Source organism: Phyllostomus hastatus, unplaced genomic scaffold, assembly GCF_019186645.2.
Source record: "Phyllostomus hastatus isolate PE091 unplaced genomic scaffold, TTU_PhHast_1.1 phas_contig_151, whole genome shotgun sequence".
Lineage (NCBI taxonomy): Eukaryota > Metazoa > Chordata > Mammalia > Chiroptera > Phyllostomidae > Phyllostomus > Phyllostomus hastatus.
Window position 1 is genome coordinate 570,318 of NW_025333616.1, and position 10,275 is coordinate 580,592.

General features: G+C 44.9%; 1 protein-coding gene across 1 annotated transcript; it reads right to left on the bottom strand.

The window, feature by feature from the left end:
• Nucleotides 1-346: 346 nt before the first annotated feature.
• On the bottom strand, nt 347-9,066 carry LOC123813389 (leukocyte immunoglobulin-like receptor subfamily A member 5). The gene is made up of 9 exons (XM_045830381.1): nt 8,971-9,066; nt 8,483-8,518; nt 7,996-8,259; nt 7,467-7,766; nt 7,158-7,205; nt 5,142-5,189; nt 2,112-2,219; nt 1,433-1,485; nt 347-1,343 (listed from the first exon to the last, which is right to left on the bottom strand). Exons 1-9 carry the CDS (start codon nt 9,002-9,004, stop codon nt 1,215-1,217), a joined length of 1,020 nt encoding a protein of 339 aa, XP_045686337.1. The 5' UTR covers nt 9,005-9,066; the 3' UTR covers nt 347-1,214.
• Nucleotides 9,067-10,275: the final 1,209 nt, after the last annotated feature.

Consider the following 10,275-nt stretch of genomic DNA (forward strand, 5'->3'; position numbering starts at 1 on the left):
AAAGGAGTTTTAGGGAAAGTGACTTCACAGGGTGATCCGATAATAAATTCCTAACTGGGTAGTCACCTACCCCCTCAGGCCTATGAGTTCTTTAGTCAAAGGTTTATCTTTGCCTTAAGCAAGCTCTGTGTGCAGTTTCTGTGCATAGAGGTTAACATACCTTTGAAATAAGCTGTGACAACCCCTGAGAGAGCACATAATCTTTTTTTGTCTTGTGGATTAAAAAAAATTTAATCTTTATTATATTTTTCCACTACCATGTAGTTCCCTTATAACCCCCGCCCCCAGCAATCACATGATTGTCCTTGTCCATGAGTCCTTTTTTCCTTTTTGCTCAATCCCTCCACCCCCTCACCCCATCCCCCGACCAGCTGTCATCTGCTCTCCTTGAGTCTGTCTCTGTTTTGCGTGTGAGTTCAAATGGGAGAGCACGTACTCTTACTATCCTGTAATCTTATATCTGCCTTGTTTTCTCCCACTTCAGTGTAATCTTCCTTCTATTCCCTTCTTAATTTCAAATGCATAAAAAACCCCACAAAATTATTATTCCCAGAGCATTTGACATCTAGCCCTCTGGCATATGACATCAGTTTGGCTCAAATAAACTCTTACAAAAATTCCCTACAAATTTGGATTTTTCTTTTTTTTACATTTTTAAAAATTGTTGTTCAAGTACAGTTCTCTCCATTTTCACTCCACCACCATGGCCGCCCCCCGCACAAGAAAAGTGAATATATTCTTACATTGACATTATATATATATATGAACACTAAAAATACAAAAAAAAGTAAAATGTAGGTGCTGTATAAAAAAATCACGTGGCTTGCCAGAGCTGGCCTCTGGGTGATCATCTCCGGAGCCCTGCACTAGATCTCACATTTTTGACGAGAGGAATGAATTTAGGATCTTTTCTGTGCTTCTAGACTGTAACATAAAACCTGGCACCCGAAAGTACTGAAGTCTATTTTTTTAATCAATGAAAACATACAAAAACCACTCTGTCATTGTCCCAGTAACTTTGCAGTGTCCTGGAAATTGCTGGACAATTGTAGTAGAGCTTCTGGAACTTACTGGGTGATAGTGTTCAGGTCTCCAGATTCAGGGGGTCATGTGGGTCCCCTTGGCCAGGTCAGCAGCCTCAGATACAGAAACAGTGACTCCAGAGGAGGAACCTTCCAACAGGCAGCTCTATGTTTTACTGTCCAAAGCAGAGCTCATTTTGGGACAATGGTTGCATATTCGTTGGTGTGGGTCTGTCTGAGTGTTGAAAATGTCCCCTGGTTAGGGCCATTGAAGGCCACTTGCAAATAGGTGACATCCTGTGGGTCTCTAGTTTCAGGGGCCTGAGGAAGGAATGGAGACTATGATATGGTGGTGTGATGTTGGGGACCCGAGAATTGTTGGAGGGCAGAGCAGAGGAGGAAACTCTTACCTGTCTATTCCTTGATTCTGCTGCCTGTGCCTGTCTCCCTGTCTTGGTGGCTTCTGGAGGGAAGAGGTAGTTGTTAGGGGCAGCATGCTGGATACCACCCCACCCCCCAGTAGATATGCTGACACCCTAACCCGCCCTGGGACAGTATTGGGCAGTGGTGCCGCCTGCTGAGAGATGGCTGGGTTTAGATGGGGTCTTAGAGGTGGAATTCTCCTAGTGGGGTTAGTGCCCTTGTAGCAGCAGGCCAGAACTCCAGCTCTCTCCCTGCCACCTTGCGAGGACCCAGCAGGAAGGTGGCTACCTGCAAGAGAATGCCCTCCCCACCCCCAGGACCCAAACCACCAGCACCTTCAACCGCAGACCTCCCAGCCCTCAGAACTGTGAGAACTGAACGCTGCCTCAGCCTCCCAGTCTATTTCTGTTAGCACAGCCAGAACACAGGTGGTCATGTTCTCAGAGAGGCCACTGTGGATGTCCGGGCCCTGTCTTCTGACTTCACAGATAGGAGCGCTCAGAAGATAATTACACCGACAGCTGGGGCTAGCAGATCAGCCTACATCTCCACACTGCTGGCTCTCTCACCACCCCTCCCTGAGCAAATGCCCCTCCCCCTTTTCCACATAGGATTTGCAGCACAGGGGGCTCTGCCCATGTCTCCCTCCCTCCCTCTAGGACGTACTGTTTTTGGCTTTGCGATGGCGGATGCATAAGAAAAGGAGGACGAGGAGAAGAAACAGCAGGATGGCCACTGGCACGCCAATCAGAAGAGGCAGGTTTTGGGATGGGCCTGCAAAGGACAAGAGAGTGTTGGAGCAGCTGCCCTGTCTGAAGGACCTTCACAGAAGGTGCAGTTACTGTGTGCTCTTGCAGACCCCATCCCGACTGCCTGCTGAGGGCTGATTCCTGTAATATGAGTGGAGTCACTTTAACACGGATCCAGAGCTGCCAGATCAGAGCAGCTGCCTTGCACATTGTACAGCTCAAACCCTGGAATGTGAAAAAGAGGGCAAAGGAACCCTTGGATTGGGTCTTAGCAGCCCTGTGTCCCAAACAACTGTTTGCAAGACAAGAAGAGGGCCAATATTATGACTACTGGGCTGATGACTCCTTGGCTTAAAATTAAACAACAACAACAACAACAACAACACATTGTTGCCCCGGCTGGTGTGGTTCAGTGGATTGAGTGCTGGCCTGAGAACCAGAAGGTCACTGGTTCGAGTTCCAGCCAGGGTCTATCCCTGGGTTTCAGGCCAGGTCCCCAGTAGGAGGGACTCTAGACGCAACCACACATTGATGTTTCTCTCCCTCTCTCCCTTCTTTCTCCTCTTTCTAAAAACAAATAAATAAAATCTAAAAACAAAACAAAACAAAACATCAAACATTGTTCAGCTTTAACATTATAACCATACAGAAACTTCATTTCTTTAATGGGACCTTTTCTCCCTTTTTGTCCTTTTGATTCAAAACTGGCCTCCTCCGGCACCCTGACTCATTCCCCCCTCCCTCTCCCTTGAAACATCTACTACTTTAATCATTAAGCCCTGAAGACAATGAGGTTCTGGTCAGCATTAAATACCCTTGGGGACAAAGCCTCGGATCTGTTAACCACTGAGACAGAGTTTCAGTTGAACTAGAGATAACATCTAGGCCTTAGCTGTGTTTCAGCTCCAGACCCACCAATCAGATGGAGCGATGCCCTGGTTGACATCAGGGCCTGATGCAGTGACCACCTACTTCCTGCCCTAGTGCAGACCAATCAGGGGAGACCACGACCCTAACTAGAACCCTTAGTTACTATGATTAATGATGTTTTTTAGTATAACACACCCCCTAGAAGCCATCTAAGAGCCAGGTCTTGGAGCATTAGTTCAGCTGTGGCTCCATATTTCATGCCATTTCCTTAAAATAAACCTTTACTTTCTTGGCTGCAAACTCCCATTCATGTTTGATTGGACTTTGAGGAATGCAGGTGAATGACAGACACCCTTTAGTATGATGACAACATCACTAATTATGTTATCTGCACCAATAGCAATGTCTTCCTTTTATGAATTGTTCTCCTTCCCTTTCTCATAAAGGCCCATTGGCTTTGTCTCCTCATTGGAAAACTATTAGGCCTTCTGATTGAATTGAAGACTCCCAAACAGCTATTCTTATTGATCTCAATAAATGTTACTTGCCTCTCATTTGGAAAAGCCTTTAATTAATACCCTTAATTAATAAGCCTTTTAGGTTAATACCCTGTTTTTTAGAAAGAGGAATGGCTTTGATCACCTCCTTTGCTTCATTCATGAAATCACAGATGAGAAAGAACTTGGCCCTGGCCAGGTGGCTCAGTTGGTTGGAGCACTGTCCCATACACCAAAAGGTTGCAGGTTAGGTCTTGATTCCCGGTCAGGGCATGTACAGGAGGCAACTGATCGATGTCTCTCTCTCACATTGCTCCTTCTTCTTTTCTTTCTCCCTCCCTTCCTCTCTCTCTAAACTCAATGAATATAGCCTCAGGTGAGGATTTAAAAAAGAAAAGAAGAAAGAACTCGGGTATTGTAGTAAGGCAGGGTGTGCCATCTTTCAGCTGCATCCCAATAAAGATCAACCTCTGCTGGTCAGCGGGCATGTTCTCTTGGTTTTGCATGTCCACCTCAAGGGTGGGATGCAGATCTTCATGAGGACCTTAACAGAAAGGCCTCCACTGAAGGTGGAGCCCAGTGACATGATTGAGAATGTCAAGGCCAAGGTCCAAGACAAAGAGAACATCCCTACTGACCAGAAGAGGATGAGCTTTGCAGAGAAACATCTGGAAGATGGACACATACCTGTCTGACTACCACATCCAGGAAGAGTCCACTTTGCCTTTAGTCCTGCACTTAAAGAGGTGTTCAAGTTTCCCCCTTTTAAGCTTTCAATAAATTTAATTGCATTGACTTCAGTAAAGTTCTTATATTCAAAAGAGAGAGCTTGTATATGGAAATTTGTATCAATATAGAGATCAGCTGTTTTTTTTGTGTGTGTGGACCTGGCCTTTAGAATGGATTTTTGCATTTTTAAACTGTTGACACAAATTGAGATTATTATGCTAAGTGAAATAAGACAGTCAGAGAAGGACAAATACATATGATCTCACTCATACATGGAACTGAATGAGCAAAGTAAACTGACAAACAAAATAGAAACAGAGGCATGGACATCACTGTCAGAGGGGAATGGGGGGATGGATGAAAGAAGGTGAAGACATTAGCTAAAGAATGTACATGCATAACCCATAGACACAGACAACAGGGTGGTGAAGCCCAGGGAAGTGGGGGGAGGGCTGGGAGGATGGGGTCAAATAGGGACAACTGTAATAGTGCCAACAATAAAAATAGAGGAAAGAAAAAGAGAAGGAGAATAGTTCATGACATGTACAAACATCTGAAAACAAATTTCAGTGCTTGTATGTGATGCTTCGTGGGAGCACATGACTGTGTTCTCTTCTGAGGTTGTCTGTGAGGTGAGTAGTTGCAAAGGTGACCACAGCTCACAAAGCCCAAATCACTTACAATCTGGTGCCTGACAGGCATTGTTTGCTGACCCCTGGGGTAGAGAAAAGAACAGCTCAGGGAAGAGCCAGATGAGATAAATCTCTGATAAATACTACTTTTACTCCAAATCTGAGAGAAGAGGCATGAAAACTTGTACTTTGAATTCTGTACACACACCAGTGACTCACCCTGTGTAGGTCCAGAGTCTCTGAGTCTGGTGGAACCATCAGGACGTTCTGCAAATGGGGACGAAATGGGCTGGTTTCATTATCTCCACTCAGGCTCTCTGTGCACAAACTTGCAATGACCCACATGCCCTCACAGGCCTGGGCACAGGGTAGCAGGGCTGCATGGTGGGTGAATATCAGGCTAAGCCAATCAGAAAATGCCAAGAACCATATGATTTCTCTTCTATGTGGAATATAAAACTGAAAGCAATGGGATATAAAACTGAAAGCAACAAACAAACAAGACAAACAAACAAAAACTCATAGACACAGATAATAGTATGGTGTTACTAGAGAGAAGGGGAGTTGGGGGAGGTGGAAGAGGGTGAAGGGGTCAAATACATGGTGATGGAAGATGATTTGACTTGGAGTGGTGGGCACATGATGCAATATACACATGATATACCACAGAACTGTATGCTTGACACTCATATAATGTTATTAATCAATGTGACTCCAGTAGAGTGAATGAAAAATTAGAAGGAGTGTAAAGATAGCAAAGCTAATGGGAGAGCATACTTCAAGAACTAAGAATTGAGCTGCTATGTCAAAATTTGTGGGAAATATGCATTTGCTGCAGCCAAAACTACACATAAAAAATTCTTTACATGTTGGTGAGATTCCAATAGAAGTATGGTTAATGCATGCTAGAGCCCCCAAAAATGATTTCTTATTTATTTACTTATTTATTTTTGTTCAATTACAGTTGTCTCCATTTCCTCCCCTTCCCCATTACTCTCTCCTTCCCTACTTGGGGTGACATTGCTTAATAAAATTATATAGGTTTCAGGGGCATCTATATAAAATTCTTTAAAAATATATTTTATTTATGTATTTTTAGAAAGAGAGGGAGGGATGGAGAAAGGGAGAGAAACATCAATGTATGGTGGCTTCTCACACCCCCCCAACTGGGGACCTGGCCCACAACCCAGGCCTATGCAGTGACTGGGAATTGAACCAGAGACCCTTTGGTTCTCAGGCCAGCACTCAATCCACTGAGCCATGCCAGGCAGGGCTTAGGGGTACAATTCTATAATACATCACCTGTATATGGTACTGTGTGTTCACCCCAAGTCAAGTGTCCTTCCATCACCATTTATTCTCCCTTTACCTTCTTCTACCTACCCTCACAGTAAAAGGATTTCTAATGAAATGGGCAGTGAGCTGGACTTAGCCCTTGGTCATAGCCTTTCAGCCCCTGTTCTACCCATCCCTTATGTAGTTTTTAATCCAATAGATTTTTTTTTGCTTGCGTTATGTTTCACCTTAGGATGTTCTTCTTTCTCTCCCCTATGTCCTTTGCAATCTTTATGCTCATCAATTCTGTACCTGTATCTGCAGTGAACTCTTGTAGCTCAACATTTATAAGCTAACTTTGAAGGCATGTAAGATAATGCACAGCTTTCTCAGAAGCACAAGTCCAAGACAGAACTCCTCACCTCATCTCATCTGCCTTTGAAAACGCATGTGTCTATTTCTCTATGAATGGTCCCACAACACACGCATATCACAGGTACTGATAGAAATGTGTTGTGGGACTGCAGGCAAGGCAAATTCATACTAAATTCTTCTCAGCATGTAGGGATGCAGAGATGGTGGCCACAACTGCAGAGGTCTTGGCTCAAGAGTCATTTAAAAAAAATTCTCACCTGAGGATATGTGAGGGGGGGGGAGAGAAGAAGAAGGAGGAGGAGGAGGAGGAGAAGGAGGAGGAGGAGGAGGAGCGAGAAACAATGATTTGTTGTTCTACTTATTGATGCATTTGTTGGTGGATTCTCATATACACAGTGCCTAGGGATTGAACCTGCAGCCTTGGCGTACGGGACGATGCTCTAACAAACTGAGCTACCAAGCCAGGACCAGGAGTCCTCTTGAAAAGCTGACTCTGTTTCTGATAAATACTATTTTTACTCCAAGTCTGTGAGAAGAGGTATGAAAACTTGTTCTTTGAATTCTTTACACACACCAGTGACTCACCCTGTGTAGGTCTGGGGTCTGTGGGTCTGGTGGAACCATCAGGAAGTTCTGCAAATGGGGACAAAATGGGCTGGTTTCATTATCTCCACTCAGGCTCTCTGTGCAAAGACTTGCAATGACCCACAGGCCCGGGCACAGGGTGGGAGGGCTGCAGGGTGGGTGAGGGGTGAGGGTGACCTCACAGCTTCCTGTCCAAGAACAGGGTGCTGACACTGCCACCCCCTTAACTGCCCTCTTTTCCCCAACCTCCCCTCTAACTGGACATCATCAACCTCACGTGGGGACATGAAGACAAACGAGTTTCCTCACCTTTGACCTCAAGTTCTAATGGGTTGCTGGGCTGAGACCACACATAGGGGTAGCAGTTGAAGGCACCGTAGCACCTATAGGTCCCTGCCTGTGTGGGGGTGACAGGACCCCTGTGGAAGATGGCCTGGCATTGATTGTCCTGGCATGTGGAGCTTTCATTCTGGATGGTGTGAAATCCATCTTCTTTGATGAGAATAAATCTATCAAACTTGAGTTTTGAAAAACACTTCCACATCACTTCATCTCCTGAAGCCACCACAGTGTCACTCATGCTGCTGAGTGAGGGTTTGGCATAAGTTCCTGAGAAAGAGGGAAGTTCAGTGACAAAGGGAGGTCATGTACATTCATTGTCTTTTCTGTTTCCCAACAAGATATGGGGCTCTGGGTTCCAGCTATCTTGTCCCACCCTGAGGGAAGCCCTCTCTGCACCACCCTGGTTCCTTCCCAGAGACTCAGCCTTCCTATCTGAGAGCCTGCTTCTCCCCCTGCAAAGGGTCCTACCTGGCCCTGCTGCCCATGTGTCACTCACCTGTCATGACCAATGTCAGGGGGACACTGCATGGGGACCAGAGTTTTCCACTTTTGTAGGAACAGTGGTACAGTCCTGTCTGGTCTGGTTTCATCTCTTTGATATGCAAAGTGGACGTCTCAGCTTCCCTAGGCTCAGGTCCTCCCTCTTTAAATATCTTGTATGCTTCAGCTTCTGTAAGCCCCTGGCACTGGATGGTCACAGGTTCATTAGATAGAACTATGAATCCAGGCTGAGCTGTGATATTAGGTTGGGGTAAAGCTCCTAGAAGAACAGGTGAGAAGTGGACAGGTGTATTTGTTTCTCATGCCATTCCCCACTGCCTGCACACTTACAGACACAAGGTTAAGGCAAACATGCCTCATCCCAGTGGCCAGGAGAGCTGATATCTGGCCAAACCCAACTCAGTCCTTGGAACATTAAAAAAATACTCACCTCATAATAAGAAAAAAGATACAAATAAAAAATAATATAAACAAATACTCACCTTTCTGAGCCTGTGTGCTCTGACCCAAAACCAGTGCTAGAAGAAAAGAGCAGGTGATAACAGCTCAGTCTTTAAAACAATATTTTTCATTTACAGTTCACATTCAATGTTATTTTGTATCAGTTTCAGGTGTACAGCATGGTGGTCAGACCATCAGGTATTTTATAAAGTGTCCTCTGATATTTCCAGCACCCACCTTGTACTGTACACACAGTTATTACAATATTATTGACTATATTTCCTGTGCCGTCCTTTACATCCCATGAGTATTTTATAACCACCAACCTGCACTTCTCAATTTCTTCACCTTTTCCACCCAGCCCCCTGTTCTCCCTCCCCTCTGGCAAATGTCAGTCAGCTCTCTGTGATTATGAGTTCCTTTCTGTTTTGTTTTCTTCCACTTAATGGAGAAGAGCCCCGTCTTATAGAACCATCAACCTGCCCCCTGTAGCCTTGTGTTTGCACCTGACCCTTCTGTCTAGACTCACCGAGACAGAGCAGAGTGGGCAGGACCAGGGACATGATCGAGGGTTCTGGCTGGCCACCTGCCCCAGTGTTGCTGCGTTATGAGCACAGACTTCTCTAAGAGGAATGCCAGGCAGCAGGAAGTGGTGCAGTGGCCTTGAGTCTCACCCCCAGAGTGAAAGAAGACATTTCACAACTTCTTCTGGGTGAGTCTTGCAGATGCAGCTCAGTCATGAAGATGATAGTTATCTGACTTTCAGAGTATCACCAGTCCAACTTTGTCCCTATTTTCTGTCCTCAGTTTCACAGGAGCATTTAATCTTTCTGTTTAAAGTGCACAGTGAGCAGGGAGCACAGAGAAAAAGCAGGTCAGAAGTAGTTCCCAAGATGTGCTCTGAAATACTCTGTGAGCTTATGGCTCTTGCTTCTAAATGACAGGGTGTGCCTTGACACTGCTGCTCGAAAAAAAAAAAAGCCTGCTGTGTGTCTAATCTGATTTGTATATTCTGTGCTCCATTTCCATCTTTTGTGCAATGGATGGGGTAAGATAACCACAGGGTAGAGAAGAAGAAATAAATAATTTCCAACCTGAGGTCTGCTCTGAAATACCATGGGAACATGTGGTCCTCTTCTGTCAATTCTGTGTTCCCTTCTTCGTATCCAAAGTGGCAGGAATGACAATAAGTTTCTGAAAAGTGCCAACTGCCCAGTGTGCAAAATGTTCCAGATGGACCTCGCTGGAGGGGCTGTTGCAGGACTATCATTTGCCCTGTTTCTGTGTGTTTCTTTAAGGTCATGTTGGCACGGATTCTGTTCCTGGAGATCAGTCAATGTTGAACCTAAAGGAGATGTCACATTGGCTGTAGTCACACATTGGTCTTTTTCTAAATTAAGTTAACTGGGGTGGTGTTAACTATGAATAACATTACATAGGTTTTAAGCGTGTTATTCTCTGTTATATCATCTGTATATTGCATTGTGTGGTGACCAGCCAACATGTGGCTTCCTTGTGTCACTGTGATTTTGAATCCCTTCACCTTCTTCATCCTCTCTCACTCCCACCCTTCTTCATCATTGTCCCAAATTGGCAGGCAGGTTGAAGCTTACTACATGCTCACAACAACTCTTTTCCTGGGTAAACATGTAGCTTTGATTTGTAATCTTCCCCCCCGCATTCCACCTTCATGTGGTGATCTTAACTCTAAATCTAAAACAACATATAACTAAGCTATTACTGAGTCTCTATTTTATTCCAGACAGGTAGAGTCCTTGGAGGGAGTTTGCACTTAATCTTCACAAAAACTGTGGTAGCTGGGGTTATTGTCCCA

Coding starts and splice junctions, on each gene's coding strand:
- LOC123813389 (XM_045830381.1), bottom strand. CDS start 9,004: ATGTCCCTGGTCCTGCCCACTCTGCTCTGTCTCG. Junction 1,486..2,111: donor CCATCGCAAAGCCAAAAACA/GTACGTCCTAGA, acceptor TCTTCCCTCCAG/AAGCCACCAAGACAGGGAGA. Junction 1,344..1,432: donor CAGAATCAAGGAATAGACAG/GTAAGAGTTTCC, acceptor TTCCTTCCTCAG/GCCCCTGAAACTAGAGACCC.